Source organism: Buceros rhinoceros, unplaced genomic scaffold (genome assembly GCF_000710305.1).
Source record: "Buceros rhinoceros silvestris isolate BGI_N320 unplaced genomic scaffold, ASM71030v1 scaffold34645, whole genome shotgun sequence".
In the NCBI taxonomy this organism is placed as follows: Eukaryota; Metazoa; Chordata; class Aves; order Bucerotiformes; family Bucerotidae; genus Buceros; species Buceros rhinoceros.
Genome location: NW_010412870.1, coordinates 12667 through 33743, shown reverse-complemented (window position 1 = coordinate 33743; position 21077 = coordinate 12667). Strand labels below are relative to the sequence as shown.

Below are 21077 nucleotides of genomic sequence, written 5' to 3'. Positions count from 1 at the left end.
CGTAGCATGGGGCAGTGAAATCTTCACAAATAATTTTATAGAGTCCTGACATCAAACTAGACTGGGTTTGGTATTTTTCAGTATAGTAGTTGTACTTTATTAGCTGATTATAAAAGAGCTTTCCTATACAGCAAAGTAATGTGCTTTTTTTTTGTTGCAAGAGAAAGTTGCTTTTGGTCTTTTGTTTGGGTTGTTTTTGCTTATTTATGTACGTTTGTGAGCTTACAATCGCTTGCTGTGCCTCTGGCTGTTTGTGCAGACTGCGAGCCCGTCTTGGGGAGGCTGCCAGTGTGTTCTAAAGCGCTCCTGTGGATCCAGCTATGGTGGATGTGTTCATACATTGCCAGAAATGCTGAGAGGCAGTTTCCAGGCCCTCTGTGAAGCAGCTAGAGGAATAGCGTTTGAGAGGGATGAGAAGCATTTTTTGAACACTCCAGAACTGCTTTTTTTCAGCCACTGGGGTACCAGGAGGCAGTATAGATACTAGCTGAGCTTTCTTCCTGGATTTGGGTTTCTGTAAATGTAGTAGAAGACAATTGTGCTTATTTACTTGAATCAGAAACTTTAAAAAATTGTATTTTCTATTACTTTTAATTCTGACATAAATTTGCCCCCCAGCTCTTTGTAGAATATATATTTTTTATGTTTATGCTAAAAATATTTTTTCATTTATGAATATAAATTAAGGAAAAAGTGTTCTTAAACTTTCGTTCTTGAACTATTTTGTTCAGAAGCATGGGAACTAACTTAGATAGGAGATTTGTTTCTTTGTCTTCCTTGTGAGTATTCACCTAAATTTTTCCAAATTACTAACCCCTAGATTCTCTAAGGAGTGTATTTATACTCAAGCGGTTTCTTTGCAGGAGCCAAGCAGAATCTTTGAGACAGTAATTCCTTGTGAATGCCAGGGACGGCCCCAGTCCTTGGCACAAGTGGTGAGAGCCAAGTGACACTAGTGCTCTGGATCTGTGTCCTGTCAAGGAAGGGAAGAAAAAATACAGGGGGAGAGAAAAAAGGTGGCTGGTAGAAAGACGAAGTGAGGAAGGCAAGAGCAGAAGAAGATGAAAACTGACATGGAATAGAGCAAGACAGGAGTGAGTGGAGTGTGTCTACATAGGACAGATGGCAGAGGAAAAATGCTGGGAGAAGTAGTGGGGAACAGGGGTATGATGAAGGAGAATAGCTGGAGGGAAGGAGAGAGGAAGGAGCTCTAACAAGCAAAAGGAACTTGGATGCTGAACAGGACCAGAGGTTTCAGGTCATTCAGATCTCTGTAGACACCTAATTCACTGGTTCCTCCGTTAGCTCAAAAGATAGTGGGTTGTGCAGGGCTGAGCATGGGCAAACAGATTCTTCTGGAATCGGTAGTGTGCTTGTAGCACGCGTAAGATCGGCATCTATAGAATGGCACTTTTATTCAAGACACAGAACAAAGTGTAAGAAATAAAAACTTCTCTTTCTTCATGGCGTGTTTGATAGTTTTAAACTTGGAAAGCCCTTCTCTCAAAAGGTGGGAGGTGCCAGAGTCGTGCTTAGTCCTGGGTTTTTCTCCAATCCTCTTTGTCTTGTGGTACGCAGTCACACAGTATTTTTCACTCATAGAATACCCTGATGATAATGCTTTTCTTCTCAGGTTCTCTGTGGACTTCCTTTGCCGATGGCAGAGTCCGGCTGAGAATAGATAACTCGTGTCCGCAGACTCCCATAACAGTTCATCAGATGTTCAAGGAGAGCTTGGAAAAATATGGATCACTTAATGCTTTGGCCAGCAAAAAGAATGGAAAATGGGAGAAGATAACTTTTTCAGAATATTACTGCCTCTCCAGGAAAGCAGCCAAAAGCTTCTTGAAGGTAGGTGTGGGAAACAAAACCAATTCCTTTTTCTCCCTGTTGTCTCCTTAAAAAAATCCAAACCAACAAAACACTGAACCAGAACAATGACAACAACAACAAAAACAACCCAAAAGACAATATAAGAGGCTTTTCCCATTCAGTGAAGATCATCGGTCACATTCTTTATTGAAATAATAATGGTGAAAATTGGTTTTGGTCACTGCAGTCAAGGGAACTTGACTGTAAGTGAAGAGCTGCTGTGCTTTGCGCTTTCACTGGGATATCAGTACAAAGCTCAGCATAAGGCCTTAAGATTAAAAAAAGGAAAACAGTGAAAACAGCAGTGCCATGAATTTGGCAAGATAAAGACAAATTTTAAAACGCTTTAAACATAGGGTAAGATTAGTACTTATTATGCTCTCGTTCATATCAAAAAGTTCTGGTTTTCAGGCCTTACCGGACAGCAGAGCTTAACCAGACAGGAGGAGGTAGTGGGAAGTTTAAATCGTGTCAGTTGTTTATAGATGCTGGTGTGTAATGGATATCAACACAGAGATGGGCATGGAAATGTCTTGTCAATACCGTAATAATAAATCAAAACTTCCCATGGTTTATATCGGTGTGTATGTTTCAAGCTATGTGTTAGCACTGCGCCTCTATTCTATAACTTTATGCCTGTTATTTTTAAGCTTGGTCTTGAACGATTCCACAGCGTAGCAATCCTTGGATTTAATTCTCCAGAATGGTTCATCTCAGCTGTTGGAGCTGTTTTTGCTGGGTAAGATTTTTTGGTTTGATTTGCAGGCGGGAGGGCGGATTTGGGGATTTCTGTTTTGCTGGGTCTGGAAATGTAGCAAATTAGCATTGGGTGTCATACCTTGGAAGCTGGGCTGCAACCCATTAGCACATTCAGCATCCTAGTGGAGTCCCATAGCTTTCAGTAATCCAAAATAGTCCAGACACTCGTAAACTGATCCTGTTTGCTATGGGCTTGACTGCGAGAGTCAACAGTACCTGATCGCTGGAAGGTGTGGGAAACAGATGAGACTCCCAGTTTTGTTTGAATGGTATTTGTCTATAGCAAGGTGTGTTGAAGCAGATGAAGTGACAGATAAATACTAACTATTCTGATACCTGTTCGTACAATTTGTATTTTTACCTCTTAAGTGGTTTCTGTGCCAGTGGAATTCAGACTGCTGTCCGTGTGCAGCTTGAACAGAAAGAGGACATAAGTGGCTTTTTTTACCGCTTCCTGAGCTAACTCTAATGTAGCCTCAGGTGGGTTAAAATACTGAATCGTAGCCTACAGCATCCTCTGCTGAAGAGTTCAGGGATGAGGTTTTTCAGTGGTCATCTGTCAGAGGTACTAATGTACATCTGAATGCTTGAAACAAACATGACAGCTGTGCTGCTCTTTACTTCCATCTTCCATCTTCATACTCTTTAAGCTTTCGTCCAATCTTTGATGACTATTCTCTTTTTTTTATACTAACTGCATGTGTGTGTGTATGTATGTATATAAATGTATGTTCTTTTACATATATACACACTTTTGATACAGAGGAATTGTCACAGGAATATATACAACCAATTCTCCAGAAGCCTGCCACTACATTGCTCATGACAGCAAAACCAATGTCATGGTGGTGGAAAATCAGAAGCAACTGGACAAGATAATGCAGGTACAGGGTGGCTGAATGGTTACTCAGCCATAATTGTCCTATTTCTCCGTGCTGTATTGCTCCCAAATACAACATTCACTATCTGTATCATGACACTTCTCATGGGAGTGTTCTTATTCAGAAATCTGTTATCCGGTGTTTGGGATCTTGAGTAGATTGCAGCTCCATTCTCTACAGTGTCTGTGGCTCACATCTAAGCAGTTCTGATCCTCTCCAGCAGAGAGCTCACTGGTTGGTTTGCTGCACACTTACCTGGGAAAAAACACCATGTTTTTATCCCATGTGTGTAACGGCACCACCTGATTCTGTTTGGAAAAGCACAGACCACTTGAATGGAAGGTATTAGGATGATGCACGTTTGTGAAGGTCTGCCATATGAACGTTACGGATGTTAGTGTTCAGAATTTCCTCTTTCCAAAATGTCATCTTTTCCTACCCCTAGAGTTAAGCACTAAAGCTGTTGAGGTTACTGCACTTGGATAGCATGATGGTTGACACGAGAAAAGCTTTAGTGAGATAAGTATTCCAGAAAAGCATCCTGTTTGCATGACTTCTTGCAGCGTCATTGACTAAACGTGAGGCTGTGCTGTCATGAACGTGGAGAGAAGAATGTAAATGGAAGAACTTGAGGGATTTGATTCATACACATTTCTGTCTAGAAAAAGAAAAGTCACCTCAGGCCAGCACTGCTTTATCCAGCTGAGGGTGTTTTGGAACTTCTTTTTTTTAATCTGGAAGAACCCAAGACTGAAATAACAACATAACATTTCAATAGTTATCCTCCTAATAATGGGGCCACTGCTTGGGGCCATCACGCTGCTGCTTTTGTGTTAGCAAGAGTTGATCAAGTCAGTTCAGAATGTGGTTAATTCAAAGGTGTCTATGAGGCACTGGGTCCCACAAAGTTCAGTGAAACGAATGTTTGCTGCAGGATATGCAGAGCAGAGAAGGAGCTACTGAAAGCAGCAGCCATTGCCGTCTGCCTGAAGCCTGCAGGTTTATATTTTTATTTATCCTGAAAACGTGCATATGGCTTCCTTTCTTTCCTTTAAGAACTTTTTTTAGCAATTTAACAGCAGTTTTTGCTGAGGAGCTTCCTCTGTATTGGTAAACACGACAGTTAGGGTCAGCTTCTAGCTTGACCTAGACTGTTCCTTTGGTGATTATGCGAGTGGATGCTGAGGAGCCATTTCAGATTTTTTTTTTTTATCTTTTGACTCAAAACACATTTTCTAGAGCAGACAGTGTAGCATCTCCTTTTTTTCCTTCCTTGTCCTCGCCATGCCACCCCTTGTTGAGCTAGTTGGTTCTGAGATTAGGGAAGAATATGTGATGATAAACAGGAGATTTCTTGTGGCTGTCAAGCCATTTAAAGTTTGGCAGTATTGTAGTGGAACAAAACCCACACAAGATGTGAATAATAAATAATAAAGTTTATTTTAAAAATCCAACAGATCTGGAATCACTTGCCACACTTGAAAGCTGTTGTGCTCTATAAAGACTCACTTCCAGAGAGACATCCAAATTTGTATACGGTATGTGAGTACTAGAACAGAGGTGTCATTCGTGGGGTATTATATATTTGATGAATTCCTACTATGTTTAATCTGTGGAGTATCTGCCTTTTGTAATACATTGCTGTGTTGCAGCAAACACCTTCAAAGGCTTCATCAGCTTTTTCTGTTCAATTTCTGCGTAACTTTATGTTTGATACTTGGCATTTGAGATTAGAGCTACCTTATGTAACTGTCTGTCTGTGTCTCCCTGGCTTTCTGCTTGATGGGATTAACAAAACACCTATAGGCTACAGGTGTTAGAAGTTGTCCACAGGTGCTAGCGAAAAATGAATTGTGGTTGGTTACACTGGATCCAGGAAAGTGAAAATGCTTGTACTTTTGCAGATGATTGTTTCATTTTGTTTGCACTGAATATTTCTGGTGATAGGCAATGAGTGAAGAGAAATAACTACAGACTACACAGAGGAGCACATTTTCTTAGTATATGTAGACTCTTCATATCACATGGTAAAAACAAAGCAGAAAAAAAAAGGACAAAGCCAGGATCAGAAATTTCTGAGTGGTAGAAGGTCCAGCCTTTAAATTAAGAAATATGAGGACTTGAAGCAGAATGAATTTTTGTGAAGATATTATTCCAATATATTTTGAAAATATAATTGAAAATAGTTAAGAATACAAAAATCAACATTTAAAGCGGACTACAGATTATCAGATTTTAGACTGAAAAGCTTCAACCAGCAAAAAAGGTGATGTTAATGAAGAGTGAACAGCATAGGAATATTTTTAAATATTTGCAGTTTTAATGATCTGAGGGGTTGCTTAGGTACACAAGAAAAAAGTCTTCTGCACTTGTTTTAGTCATCTTTTGCTGTGTTGAATAGCATATAACTTAATAATCAACAGTTACTGTTATAATTCCTGTGTACTGGTGTGGAATATGCCTTGCATCTCAGTGCAATAAAACAATGAATACAAAGGAAATCGTACTGTATATATTTCTTAGTAAAAAGAAGTGGTGCTAACAATTAATTCTGGAACAGCGTTCAGTTGCCAAAACCGAAATGCCTGAGAATGGATATATTTGAAAACACCCCGTTCAGGTATCACGTTGGACATGTTTTCTCAGTGGAGAAGCGTGGCTATGAAAGTATCCTGTTGCCATAACTAATGTCATCTAAAGGAGAAATGAGAGATCAAATCACCTAAGGCAGAAATGATTGTTTATCAGGCCTGCTGTAAAGGAAACCACCCAAACCACAGGGCACTGACAGCTGACAAGTAACGAGCAATCGCTGCAGTCAGGGCAGAGCCCTAGTTCCGTGGTCAGTGCACATTTCCAGAAGGCAAATGCAAAGTCAGTAGTGAGTGTGTGACTGTTCGTACCTTTCACACTCTCTGGAACAGGAGCACTGGCTGTTGCAGGTACTGTTCAGTGAACAAAGCCTAGGCAACAGAGTCACACTGGTTGACACGTTCTAGTATGAGAAGACAGGTCAGGAAAACAGGAATAACTGCGAAGTCACGTAGAAATAGTTACATCCTTGATACCTCCGGACTTTCCAGGAGCGTGGGAAATTGATGCAGCCACATTCTGTGGGAAGGGACAGAATGTGACATATCATCTACTTGCTACAGAGCTGTGCATTGTACCGCATCTCTTTCCAGAGATGTGGTTTGCTAGAAGAAAGTATAAAAATGATGACGAATCCTTAGGATAGCCTTGCCACCCAAGAAAGGAAGTCTAAGTGCCACAGAGGCTGGCTGTGGTAACCGGAGTAGCATGCTGGCAATGACAGAGGCCTGAAGGAAACAACGAACGCCCTGCTCAAGCACAGACTCTTCTTTTTGACCTTTGCTGTCCTTCGCATCATCCCCTTCACTGCTGTATGGTCCTAGATAGATGTCCAAGAATTCATTGAGGAATGGAGGTGGTGCGTCTTGGATTTGGATAACACAGTTCTGTAGCACAGTATGAATCATCCGATTCCAATGGGAAACAGACAGTTTGGTTATTGACATTCTTAAAAAAATGTGTTACACCGTAGCTGTCAGTTAATGGTACCCTGAGCCCCATATCTGGTGCACACAACAGAAGTATCTGGGAGCAACCAATATAATATAGAGGATCTCGCTCAGCATTCTTCTGGGCCAGTTTTGCAGCACAAAAGTCCGGCATCATAAAAGGTTTAGCTCATTCTAGATTGAGACAAATTTGAATGGAAGTTGTGACCAGCATCATATGCTCTGTTTGCTCTAAAATAGCAGATAATTTGGGCAAACTTTCACACGTCCAGGTAATGCTGCTTTTGCAAAGAAGCTTTCATTGAATTGCTTTATATTTGTCTTTATATAGGAGACAAGGAATTACAGATGGAATGTCACAAGTGTACCCTTACCGAAAAACAGTACATCCAGATTCCTTTACATAAGGCTCAACATAAGTGTGAGAGGGTAACAGAATTTTAACCTCTGTGGCTTGTCCATGGTATCCACCTTGGAGGAGGAGTAGTATTACCATTCTCCTCTCTGACACCAGAAAGACTCATGGCAGCACAGTTTTGGAGAGTCTGTCTGTGATTTACACATGAAGTTCTAAGCTAGTCTTCCCATATTTCTTACATAGGCAAAACCTGGGGAAACTTGCCTTGGAAACGTGTTCAGAGCAAGGAACTGAAGTTTTCTGCCATTTTGGGGACTGACAGGGTACTGTGTCTTTCCTACTTCTAAGAAGCCATTTCATATCATGTATTTTCTGTTACATGTTCTAGATGGAAGAGTTTCTGGCGTTGGGAGACGACATATCTGATACTACTTTGGATGATATTATTAATTCCCAAAAGCCGAATCAATGCTGTGTGCTAATATACACATCTGGAACAACTGGGAAGCCAAAAGGAGCCATGCTGAGTCATGACAATGTATGTACCTTAGACTCTTTTATAACATAAAAATAGCCTGTGTGAGGATATTTGTTCCTCCGTTTTGAAATGACTGGTGCATGCTAGAGCCCTGAAATCCTTCTGCTCTTGCCACATGGATAGTGTACTGCACAGCAATATTCAAAACGCAGTCAGCTGTTTCTGGTAAAGTATGAGCAAGGTGAAAATGAACCTCCATCAGACTAGCACTTCACAAGGTTGCACAGATTGCTACAAATACGAATTTTGGATTCACAGGTTTTCTTGAGAGAATCAATGCATGTGTTCATAAATGTAATTCATACATTGCCATAAAGTCTCTCGGGTGATGTCACAGGTCATCTTAAAACAAACAAATGGTACACATCAGCCGGCTGCTGTCAAAACAGCCTGACAGACTCCTTTTGCAAGTGTTATTAAAATTGGGGGTGGTTCTGTGGGGATTTCTTTTACTTCGGTGTTATTGTACTCCTAGACTTAGGTTTCTACATCTGTCACTGGAGGATGCCCTACCTGCATTGTTGCAAACAGAACATTTTCCAGTGAAAAGCGAAGTCACTTGCAAAAAGGACTTTCTACAGAGGTCTTCTAGCAAAGATCTGAAGTGTAGTTGTTTGGGGGTTTCTTTTTTTTAAGGTGGAGTGGAAAGGGGTAGTGAGCCTCTCTGAACACCCAGACAGTCTGTGAAAGGTGTGGGCTAAGTAGTGGCCTCCCCTCTTAAAATAAAATAGAAACCATTGCAGACATGCACACTGCAAGGAGCAAGGTGCCCAAATGTACGGAGTTAGTACAGTCCTGCCTGGAAGCAGAACACAGAGGACCTGGTAGACAAGAAGACTGATCTGATGTTGCACATCCTGTGCTCTTCTATCTCAAAGGAGTCTGGTGTCGTTTCCGCGATAGCTGCCAAACTATTTCTGGCTGCTGATCACGAACAGGCTATTTTTGTGTTGATGAACAGTGGAAAACATGCCTTGCCTGTAGCTGTGCTGCTGCCTTCTTTAGTCAAAAGATGTTTACCACTGTCTGTGTGCAAAACCAATGCTGAGTCAGTCATGTATGACCCATGCAGGTCTGTTGCGAGCGTGCCTGTGTGCTGCAAGGCTTGGGGGATAAGCAATCGATATAGCCACATCTCAAAGACATCCCATTCTGCCTGCTGTGTAAGTCTCCCATAGCCACTTGTCCAGTGCTGCCATCTAACCTTGGAGTGGCCTGGCCTGACAGCATGCTGCTCCTTAACAACCTCTCTTGGCAATCTGTATTCCTTCAGTCCAAACGTACACTTACACCTTCTGATTTAATACAAAGAAAAGGAGCTGGCAGGAGCACACTGTGAGAACAGGTGGTGCATGTGATTTGTACCTCCTCCAGGCCATCTTGAATACTCTCATTTCTGTGTCCTGCCCTACCCATTTTGTATTACAGACTCCTCTGAGAAAGGTTAGGGGGTTTTTGTTGTTTGGTTTGGTTTTTGTGGGGGTGGGAGGGAAAGGGAGGGGGGTGGGTGTTTTTTTGTTTTGGATTATTTGTGTTGTTTTAGGTCTGAGAAAGGTTAGGGGGTTTTTGTTGTTTGGTTTGGTTTTTGTGGGGGTGGGAGGGAAAGGGAGGGGGGTGGGTGTTTTTTTGTTTTGGATTATTTGTGTTGTTTTAGGTTTTTTGGTTTGGTTTTTTTTTTGCTGTGCACATATATCTTTTTCCTTCCCCCTCATACCGTCCCATATTTTTCTGAGCCTTCCATATGCTATATTCTGATACTGAAGACACACACTGCATCTTCTGAGATAGAGTGGGAGTTAGGAAGAAGGAGCGAAGACATCACCCAGTTTCACTAAGAAGGCAAGCAGCACATCTTCAAAAATACTCCCATATGCAGTGCTGCTCATTGCGGGGTGTGGGGTGTACGTCACTTGTGAACCACTGTGCGGAATATCCCAGAGGCTTGCAGAGGAGCAGGATACAGCTGCTATCTTCCCCATTAGTGCTTAGCCAGGAGATAATCAATACCAGACAAAGAGCTTGATACTAAACTGTCCTTTGAGCTCACTGATCACTGAGTATTTACTGTTCTTTTTCAGGTGAACGCATAGACTTAGCACTGGTGAGAAGTGCCAGCTTGATAGAAAGTACATACACTAGGAGAGCTGCAAAAGAAGGGGCAGATCAGTTTACTCCCTGTCCATCCAGCCCATGGCTGCCCTGCTCAGTGTGTCAGTAGGGCATGGGGAGCTGATGGCATTCATAGCCCAGTCAGGCAGCAGAAAGAATGCATTTGCTTAAATTATCTGCGGTCTTTGTTGCTGCTAACTTTGTCTTCTTTTCAGCCAAGTTTCCTCAGAACTGACAGTCTGGTGTGTGGTCAAAGATTGCAACATCTTCAGCAATATCTGTGAGCACAGATTCTTCACAGTTACCTTAGCATAGCAAGGATCCTCAGTTTATGTTAAAAAGAAAATACAACAAATCACCATGCCTAATGTGTTTTATCATTCATTTAAACAGATAACTTGGACGTCAGCACACTGCAGCAGAGCAGGAGATATGCAGCCGGCAGAGGTGCAGCAGGAGTCGATAGTCAGTTATCTCCCACTCAGCCACATAGCTGCACAGATATATGACCTGTGGACTGGAATCAAATGGGGAGAGCAAGTTTACTTTGCTGAGCCAGATGCTCTGAAGGTATCTGTCTTTTATTGTACCTAATTAAGCTTGCACTTGTTCCTCTTGGAAAACATCCCAAGGAGAGAATATGATCTTTGAAGAGGGTGAAGATTGAGAGTCTATTATTGTAAGAATTACAGAAAAATAAAATCCATTAGACTTGCGATCCAGTGCTCTAGGCTCCAATTGGAATATATAACCTAGGTCCGTAAGGTTCTTTTAAGGCAGAAGAGTAAAAACAAAAGAAGAATAAGCAATTTCTGGAGGGAAGGGAGGCAGATACTAAACCACCTGTGTGTTTTCCTTCTTGCATACACACCTCTCCCAGTGTGTCAGAGCTGGTCCACGTTAGTGCACATGTCTGACTGAAGTAGGTTCATCAGTTCTTCGTATCCTGCATGTTCAGTGATGTTCTGCGTGTTAGTGTTGCAAGACGCAGGCTGCATCACCAAACCTCTTACTCACTGTGGTGGAGTTTTACAATGTTTTGAAATGATTTAATGATTTTAACAGGGCAGCTTGATCAACACACTAAAAGAAGTGCAGCCAACATCTCACATGGGAGTTCCCCGAGTATGGGAGAAGATCATGGAGAAATTAAAGGATGCTTCTGCTCAGTCCGGATTTATGAAGAAGAAAATGCTGTCATGGGCTATGTCAGTGAGCTTAGAGAGAAACCTAAACTGCTTGAGCAGGTATGTATTATAATGACCGAGATTTCCATCAACCCGAAAGTAGCTTTTTGCTCGTAATAAACTATGAAGCATCAGTGAAACTGTTAAGTGTGAACGGGAAAAATTTGGCCTGGCAACACAGAAAATACAGTGCAAGAGGTAGGGAGTAGTTATCAATTACAGTAAGCTGATCTTAAACACAGGTGGCTGTTAAAAGTGTCCCTCCATCCTCCCTGAGAACACACTCCCACTCTGTCCCCCAGATCTGTCTTTTCTGAGAATTGAACAGGTTGGTTTTCTGCTGGGGTCTTCCCTGCTGCAGTGCAGCATGTGACTGCAAGGGCTAGTTACTGGTGTGAGGAATGGGCATGAATTTGGAGGAGTTGTATGAGAGGGGGCAAGTTTGGGGGGACAGCCCAGACAGACTGGCTCCTGACAATTCGGGCTGTGCACCATGTGAGGAAGGACATCTCATCTCCACACGGAAGCTCAGGGGCACCGCCCGCGAATTCTCTGAGCCTGAAGTGCGTTATCATCTCTGTTCGGAGTAGCATTGTTGGTTTTCTCCGTAAGATCGTCCCGATAATGTTGTATAAACTCAAATATTAACTTAATTCACAATTCTTTACTGTTCCAAAGTTCTTTAGGGTGCGACACAATGAAGTGTGAAATTGCTTACAGAAAATGGTATTCCAAAAGACCATGCAATGATAACATTCAGCTTTTCAGATCCTGCAGATCTCCAGGTCCTGCAAAGCTTTAGTGGCATAGCTTCTCAGAGACACATTTAACTGATAAAGCATCAGGAGTATAAGAGATTTGGTTTATACAACAGATTTTTATTGGTTCTTTGTGTATTTGCAGTGTTCAGACATCTCAGGAGCTGGAGTTGACTAGCAAGGGAAGACACTGAATAAATGAATAAAGAGCAAATATGTAACCTGTTCTTACTGACGTAATTTCCGTCAACACCCAAAACCAAATGGCAAATACATCTCTAAGCAAAAGTTGTGTCTAACTTTGTTTTGGAAATTTCATAGGTTGCTCTGACTTCCTGTCTTCTTCTCTTGTGTGTTTTGTACTCAGCAGTGATTTAAAGCAGTTCTGGGCAAGGTTAGCAGACTATTTGGTGCTTGCAAAAGTACGCAACGCGCTGGGTTTTTCTTCCTGTCAGAAGCACTTTTCTGGTGCTGCTCCTCTCAATACAGAAACCCTGTATTTCTTCTTGGGTCTGAACATCACCCTGTATGAGGCCTACGGGATGAGCGAGACCACAGGCCCACATTGCCTATCCGGGCCTTACAATTACAGGCAGCACAGGTAATTTTACTTTATTTTGAAGTATGGTCTGTTTCATTATATCTATGAGAAGAGTATTTACTAAGTTCAGCAAAGATCTTATCTCTTCTTTCATTGTTCTCTCAATGCATCACCTCTCTGCTGTGACTTCAGGAGGCAAAATAATTTCCAGGGCAGAAGGTGAACGCATTGCCTCCAGAGCATGCCATGCCAAGAGCACTGAAAGTGATCTGCAGCATGATGTGTAGAACACAGTTAATAAATCTGATGCAAGACCTCAAATGTAAGACCTCAAATGCAAGATACAGAGGGGAAAAACCCCAGGAAGCACAGGGCGGGATAGCTAGCCGGGAAGTGCTCACACAGCCTAATAAAGGACCTGCCATAGCAAATTGCTATTCCGTAGCTTTCCGTGACAGCAGTGTGTTATTTACAGTCACCAGTATTTTGATTGGTTTGGGAATTTGGCATGTTAGAAATCTTACCAGTGTTATGTTTAGTATTTCTAAGCTCCTCGTGTTGTTCTTTTTTGCTCTTCTCCGACAGTTGTGGTAAACCAGCACCTGGCTGCAGAGTGAAATTGGTGGATGAAGATGCAGAAGGCAATGGAGAAATCTGTTTCTGGGGAAGGACTGTTTTCATGGGTTATTTAAATATGGAAGACAAAACAAAAGAAGCCTTTGATGAGGAAGGGTGGCTGCGTTCAGGAGATTTAGGAAAACTAGACAAGGATGGCTTTCTCTATGTCACTGGAAGAATTAAAGGTAACAAGGAAAATCTTGCTCCATGTTTATGGTAACTGTTCAGCACTGTTCAGTCACATCAGATGTGGCCCATCTAATTAAGTGCCTTGCCTTTACTGCCACTAGCATTGACCTAATAGGAAGGTCAAATAAACCTTCCTATGAGGAAGCTATGGTGTGCCCTCTTCAGGAAAAGTTTTCCCCTGGTCTCGTGGAGATGGTTCAGTTCCTACAATGAGGCTTTTTAGCTCCCAGACCTTTATTCAGTATTAATTACAATTGTAATATTAAATAATAATGCGGGTTTAATGTGTCTTTTTTGATTCTATGCTGTTGAGTCTCCTTTTGAATCTTGCAAATTGTCTTAATTGCACATTAGAATGTTTATACAACAACTCTGTAATATAGAAGATTGTTGCTGTAGGTCAGAGCTAGGTTCCTCTGATACTTTGGGTGATGAGTTTGCAGAGACTAGTAGTGAAGCTTGAAGAGCAGAAGGGAAAGTTAAAGCTAAAGCAATAAACCTAGTTATTACTGAAGTATCACAAGAGAAAGACTGGTCACTTCCTTACTTGAAAGCTCTTTTGCACGATAAGTATTCAGAGAGTGGGATTAGTCACAGTCAAGATGTAACTGATCTATTAATTAACGATCACCCTAGAATATATGATGAATCACCAGGGAGATAACACGGGTGAGTGAATTTGTCGTAGGATGACATCGTGCCCTGTTAGGACTCGGAACTTAAGCAGGTGCTGTTTATAGCCTGGACGAAACGCAGCTCTCTTGATTTTAACTTTCTTTCTTATCTGATTCATTTTCCTTTAGCATAGCAGTTAGCAACTCCTAGTCTCATTCCATCATAACACGTGTATTTCACTTACATCTTCCTTGATTGCTGAACTAATAACAATTACTCTGAATTACAGGATGAGTATAAATTACAGGATGAGTACAGTCTGGGATAAAATAGATGTCCAGTAAAATCTAACAGAAGGTAGTAAAGAAGCAATTTTCCTACTGACTAAAACAAAATTTCTTCCTTTTTAGGACTCGTTAGCTGCAAAGCACAAAGGGAAGCTAGAGAAGTCCATTCAGGGGCAGTGTTTGTAGAAGTGTGGAAAAAATTGTTACAAGTATTACAGTGGTCTGGATCAGCTGGGGAAAAGCTGACATCTCAGACACTGAAAACCTGAGTGCCAGAGAGGTTGGTAAAGGATCTAAGAAAAAGACAGGACTAAGGCACAAGGAGGGTCGAATAAAAGTTAAAAATAGACCTAGGCAAGTGTGGAATCTCAACTAACTTTGGTATGTATCTGCGGTTTGACAGAGTCTCATTCTATAAACGCTACTTGTGCTTCCTCAAATGTGTGCAGTGTTGACTGGGGAGAGAAGTAATTTTTATGGTGGTGAGGTCAATGCCTATTCCGTACCAGAACATTGAGTAGAGACTGGAAGTTATTTCTCATCGTGGTGGTCATGGAGCAATAGAGATGGTAGGGCCCAAACTTGTGAATGCTGAAAGGGTTTTTATTCCCCAGATTGCATCTGAATTCTTCACGCTTATTGCTGACAGGGAATGAGGTACCAACCTGATCCTCAGCGTACAGTCAGCTGCACTGCAACGCAAAGGCTGCGTGTACCATTTGTCTGCGTGATCTGTCAAAGCAGTTCCGAAATGCTGCAAAGACTGTTACTTGAGGACAGGGAGAAGTCCCCAGTGTCACGAAAGCAAGGAGTTGAAATGTACTTAGACAGTACTCAAATTTTTAGTAACTCCAATGAATATATGCATTGTAGTTCAGAATTAATGCATTCAAATAAAAATTCACATTCCTTCAGCAATAGCACGAGGTATCACTACCATTGTTTACAGACATTAAAAATACTAAGATGCCAGTCTGTCACTGTAGTCCTGACATGTCAAAGCTAGGGCAGGGATCACTAATTCCACTGCAGACTTCCTCTCTTGACTTCTCCCTCACTCTCCTCTCTCCCTTCTGTCCATGTTGTTTTTATGGAGCCTTCCTGCACTAGTAACTTATTTTTGTCTGACCCCTCTCGGTGGCTCTAAGAATTAGTTTTAATCATGATGTTAACAATGAACTTGCCTTTTGGTGAGATAGCAACAGCATAAAATAGAGAGTGAATCCTGTGCTAATTTGGAAGAGATGATTGCTCACAGAAAAGTCCCGGATTATGCAACAGTGCCTTGAGAATAACCTGTTACTGGATTGTGTAAAAATGACCTGGAGCAAATATATTCTACCGAGGGAGAACAGGGAGCACCTCTTTGAAAAATATTAGCATTTTTACGTTGAAGATAACTAATTAATTAATAGGCTTTGTTCTCTTTGAAAACATTATCTTTGAAAACATCTCTTATTCCTGATGTCAGAATAAGAAAAGTGGGTTGTTCCAGACATTAACCAGAATTTATCTGAATTTAACTAATAGCCTTTCTTTCTTTTTTCTTTTTTGCCTAGATTTGATTATTACAGCTGGAGGTGAAAACGTGCCTCCGATTCCAATTGAAGATGCTGTTAAAAAAGAACTCCCAATTGTTAGTAATGCTATGGTGATTGGAGATAAAAAGAAGTTTTTGTCAATGTTGCTCACCCTAAAGGTAAACCAGTTTTAATACTGATTTCAGTGAAAATATAGACCTGCACCTAACAAAAGAGAAATTTTGAAGTGTTTCTAAAAAGAAGTCCAAAAATTCCATAGGAGGACATTAGAAGGGAAAAAAATTCTATAGCAACTACAGAGCAAATCCTGATTGTTGCGGTTCGAAAAAACCGGAAGGTTTCAGAGTGGGAGATGTTAACTCTGAGAGCTAAACAGAAAAGTTAAAGGGTTTGTGCTGGAGGAGAAACAATGGGACTTAGGACTCTGGGCAAAGAAAACCACAGAGCAGGTTTTGGGATTAAGGGGGTGAAAGAAAATTAATTTAATTAAGAAAACAATGAGAACCATAAATCAATCACTTGAACTTGGGTAGGTCAGAGATAGAAAAAGAGAGAGAGAGATGGTAATAAATACATAAATAGGTACGTACAGATAAGTACAGATTCCATCCATCCACTCCACATCCCTGATCACCTCAAGCGCACACACGCGATCCACGCTGGAGCGGGGGAGGCTAAGGAATAACCCCGGAATGGGGAAACGCAGCTTCCTCAGTTCAGAATTGAACTCTTCAAGACAGACTTCCGTAGCAGTGTGCAGCATTTCTCCGGGTAGCTGGAAAGCTTGAGTTACCAGTTTTCCAAGGGCTGTTTTCTGCACTCATCCCTGATCACCTCAAGCGCACACACGCGATCCACGCTGGAGCGGGGGAGGCTAAGGAATAACCCCGGAATGGGGAAACGCAGCTTCCTCAGTTCAGAATTGAACTCTTCAAGACAGACTTCCGTAGCAGTGTGCAGCATTTCTCCGGGTAGCTGGAAAGCTTGAGTTACCAGTTTTCCAAGGGCTGTTTTCTGCACTCTGCTCTCCCCATCTGCAGAATGGGAGATGAACCGGATCTCCGGGGAATGCTTTAGGTTTCCCGTTTTCCAGCAGAGCCTCCATCTCGGGCATCTGAAACCTCCTTACGTTCCCCTTGCCAGCGGCTTTTTCTCCCTCCTTGCAGAGTTGGGGTCTTGCAGCCGCCTTTGCCCCTTTTCTTCCGGCAAATCTCTTCTTAACTGCCCCCTGCCAGTAACTGGCAAAATGAAAAGGCTCCCTGCCGTGCGGAAGATCTTTCACTATCCTGGCTTGAGGATGACTCCTGCAGCTCTCTCCCACTTTGTCTCTCCTGCTCTGAAAATGAAATGTGGGCGCCCATTGAATGAAATGTGGGAAGCCGTGTGATTTGCGGCATTTACGGGTTTATTCACAGAGGTGTTGATTGACATGTCTCGGCTCCAGGGGAGGGCACAAACCCGAGGTGGCGGTTTCGCAATGCTGGCTGCAAAAAGCCTTTCATGCCAAGAGAAAAAAAGCTAAAGGGAAGGAAGGGTAAAGTCCTGCCCCGCTCCAGAGCCAACATCTTAAACCATAAGATTGTCTAAACCTCTTATGGTTAGAAAATCTGCTAGACACCTACATGTTTACTGCTGTTTCTCCTGTGCATATAATAAGACTTTGTAAGTGCAAAGTTTTTAATTAAGAAATGTTGGATGATGGAGAAGTTTCTGGAGCACAATAATAATCTTTAGTTCTACAAATGAGTAAAGCCAACAAATGTTTCTGTTATAGGCAAAACCAGTTCATAACAGAAACTTTCCAACAGAAACCTTCCTCTGTGATTTGAAACACAGAAAGGAGGGCTGTAAACCAGAATAACCAATCGCTTTGCTGTGGTAGGCTGCGGTGGAGAAGTAGTTTTTGTGTAAAGCAATTGTACTTTATGTGGTGTGTGAATCCATAGTGAATGACCCTTCACTTCTTCTCAAGTTGTTTACCTCTACAACTGATCCTCCCTATCTACAGGTACAATAGAAGTTTTAACTTCAAAGAATCCTTCTGTCTCAAGCTGTTTACATTACACCACAGTAATTTAATTTAATGATGAGCTAAATGGTCCCCTGTAACAATGGAGCAATTTGGAAAATATGGTAGAAATTCAAGGTCTATAGATGGACATTATTGCCTAATTCATCGACGTGTTTTAAGTTTGTTAATGTCCTCTGCATACAAGGCAAAAATATTTGCATTTGGTAGCCAAGTGGAAAGAAAAGTACTATCGTCAGTAAGAGTTTCTGCTTTTTAAGGCTTTGAGTGATGCTGAGCTTTCTTGATTCTTACCGGTCAGGGAAGACCTGATCAGAGAAATGTGTAATGCCTTGTAAGAGTGAGCACCTGATGATTCACTTAATTTGATATTTTAGAGCGTGCTGGACCCAGACACATCTGATCCCACTGACATTCTCACTGAACAAGCTAGAGACTTCTGCCAGAAGACTGGTAGTAAAGCCACTAAAGTGTCAGAGATTGTGGCTACAAGAGACCAGGCGATCTACCAGGCCATTCAGGAGGGAATCAACAAAGTCAACAAGAACGCTACTAATAGGGTTCATTGTATTCAAAAGTGGATAGTCCTTCCAAGAGATTTTTCCATTTCTGGGGGAGAATTAGGTAAGATTTACTGATTTATACTGAGGTGTACACATGGCAGAGAGGCTGCTGATCCAAGAGTATTCAGTTAGTTCTGTATTCCAAATTCTGGGTACTGCCACTAGAGGGAAAGGAACGTGCTAAAGAATACAAAACTGGAGGATTTGCTGTGTCCGTATGTATCAGTCTGTGCTCATTTACGAGTACAGCTCTACAATAAAATAGCAGATTGCTTTGGGCAATCAATCAATTCCGGTTAATTCCTTGTGCATTACATTATTAATAACTTCCAGTAACAATACTGAAAAATTCTCAGGAAAAATAGAGAAGCGAAAGCCTGACAACAGAGCCCTAAGCACATTACCAGACTCTCTGAATAAACTGGGAATTGTTTAAAAGCTTTCAAAACCATCATCCCTTTATTTTTTAATGAAAAATGTAGTAGTAGTAGTTTGTCATGACCCTCTCTCTGGAGGTCCCGTAGAAGTCCTCATACTTAGGTGGAGGCTACCTTTTATACCATACTTGCTTCTCACTTGTAGCAAGTATCTGCACTTAAGAGTGGGAGATATTCTTCCAAACAGGCTCTTCAATAGAAAATCAGGAACCACAGCTCAAACTGAGTAGGAATTCTAGTTCCTCTTTCTGCTGTTGTGACTAACTCCCTTTTTTAAGGTCCAACAATGAAGTTAAAACGGCTCACCGTGCTTGAGAAATACAGGAATGAAGTAGACTCCTTCTATGAAGAATAAGAAGTCTTTCATCCAAGAATTAAGAGAGATCTGTGAGCTGATGAAAGTATTTCCTAATCAAAAGCATTAATGAAGATTTATGCTTGTTTCGGTTTTGAACTGAATCACTAGAAAACTGCAGTGTCCGTTTAATGTTTAGTGCTGCTCACCTAATCGTCTCCCTCTTCTTCCAGAAGCATCTACGCCGTGTGTCCATTTTCTAATACTTTATGGCCTGAATGATTAAGATTAAAAACATCCTTCTGTTGTTGTATAGTGGGTATAACTAATTCTTCTAAACTGACACCTAAGAAGTTTTTATACAGTGATCTTCCTTTTTTAAATTTTATTCTTATTCTACAAGACATCGCCTGTAGCTTATGTATGTACTGCTTAGTGAAACTGTTACATCACGACAGTGGTATTTAAAATAACTACAACAAAAAAACATCTAAAGGGCTGTTTTTCTCCCTCCCAGAAAAGTTTCTTTTTGTTAACTAAAGAACATTTCAAAGCCTAAAGACATTTCTCTTCCATTTTTATGGTGAGAATTCAGAATTCTGTGAAAACAGCAGCTCATCATTTCTTAAATCCACGTTAAAAAAAGCATTATTCTTTCTCCAAAAGGCAAATAATCCAAAGAAGCTGGGGGAATTGCTCCCTAAGACTGAAAGGCAAAGTCGAAATACAGGAGCTCCCGCGCTAAAGTGCTGTTTAGAATAGAAGCTTCTTTAAAATCCCATACAGAACTTTTTTTGTTGTTGTTAGCAAAAGAGTTTAGAAGCAATGTGTGTCAGTACGTACCTGCATGTTTCAGCATTCGCAGGGTACTAATTCTGACAACTGAGCGCTACGTTTCTTTTTCCCCATATAAAAATGAAATCCTGCTGTGTGAAGGACATACTTGACACTAGGTCTCAAGCGCTGCTGTTAGCAAGTGATCTTTGGCAGAGTAGTAACAGCTGACACAAGCAGGCGGGCTACAGCCGCTGCTCTTGATCAAAAAAATCACGCAGAATAGGATACTTTTCTCGTGAAAGTTCCATTATCGTTCTTGTGCAACTTACAGATTCAAGGTTTGTTGCAAGTACCAACGATCAGCTCAACCCCTAAGACAAGATAGCGGCCTAGGATTATAAAAACAAAACAAGCCATAGGACTTTGAAAAGTTTATTTTCCCCATTTTGTGCGCAATGGTAATTCAGAAGTTCTTTAACAATATTTAGCTAAAGGAAACAAGGATGCAGCAGCTTGTAACGCAGAAAGAAACGTTGTCCTCTTCACCAACAGCAGAGTGCACAAGGAATAGAGCTTGCTGTCCCTCCTCAAACTGTATAAAAAAAGCTGTGATTCTTTCTTCCAGAGTGACACTAGAAGTTGTTACTTGATTTTACTTCTGAAACAACCAGCCTATCCAGTCTTAATAGAAGATAACTAAGTGGAGTGATATCTATTAATAGAATTAAGCTTTAAGAAGCCTGGTTCTGGCCGCAGGGATAATCCTGCGCTATAGCCAGCGGTTTTAAAACACACATTTCCTTGCAGGATGTACTAATGGAAACGTACCGTAAGACATACAGATCAGAACGACTGCTATGACTGTCTGTATGTCATGAGGAAGGGAGGCAAGAGTTTCTTGTGCGTCCATAAACCTTAATAAGTAGGGAAAAAAAATAGCCTCAGATCCCCCTGAACAGGGATGAAATGTATTTCTGGAACATAGGCACCAGAACCAAACCTTTGATCTGTCTTAATCCATTCAGGACCAGGCCCTTACATTCCGAGTTTCTAGCATAAAATTACTAGTCAGTACAGTAAGACACACTGAACAAACTATGCAGAAAAGTGCAACACAGAAAGCACTCTAGCAGAAGTTATGAAATATTTAATATAAATTTTCAAAGTTGATACTTTCCCCA

General features: G+C 41.3%; 1 protein-coding gene across 1 annotated transcript; it reads left to right on the top strand.

Annotated features, from left to right (window-relative positions):
- The first annotated feature begins 1660 nt into the window (after positions 1-1660).
- On the top strand, positions 1661-19179 carry ACSBG1 (acyl-CoA synthetase bubblegum family member 1). The gene is made up of 11 exons (XM_010136549.1): positions 1661-1851; positions 3395-3515; positions 4970-5050; positions 7801-7950; positions 10453-10629; positions 11125-11306; positions 12372-12605; positions 13131-13348; positions 15814-15953; positions 18202-18448; positions 19103-19179. Exons 2-11 carry the CDS (start codon positions 3474-3476, stop codon positions 19177-19179), a joined length of 1548 nt encoding a protein of 515 aa, XP_010134851.1. The 5' UTR covers positions 1661-1851; positions 3395-3473.
- Positions 19180-21077: the final 1898 nt, after the last annotated feature.

Coding starts and splice junctions, on each gene's coding strand:
- ACSBG1 (XM_010136549.1), top strand. CDS start 3,474: ATGGTGGTGGAAAATCAGAAGCAACTGGACAAGATAATGCAG. Junction 10,630..11,124: donor CTGAGCCAGATGCTCTGAAG/GTATCTGTCTTT, acceptor TGATTTTAACAG/GGCAGCTTGATCAACACACT. Junction 11,307..12,371: donor AACCTAAACTGCTTGAGCAG/GTATGTATTATA, acceptor TTTTGTACTCAG/CAGTGATTTAAAGCAGTTCT.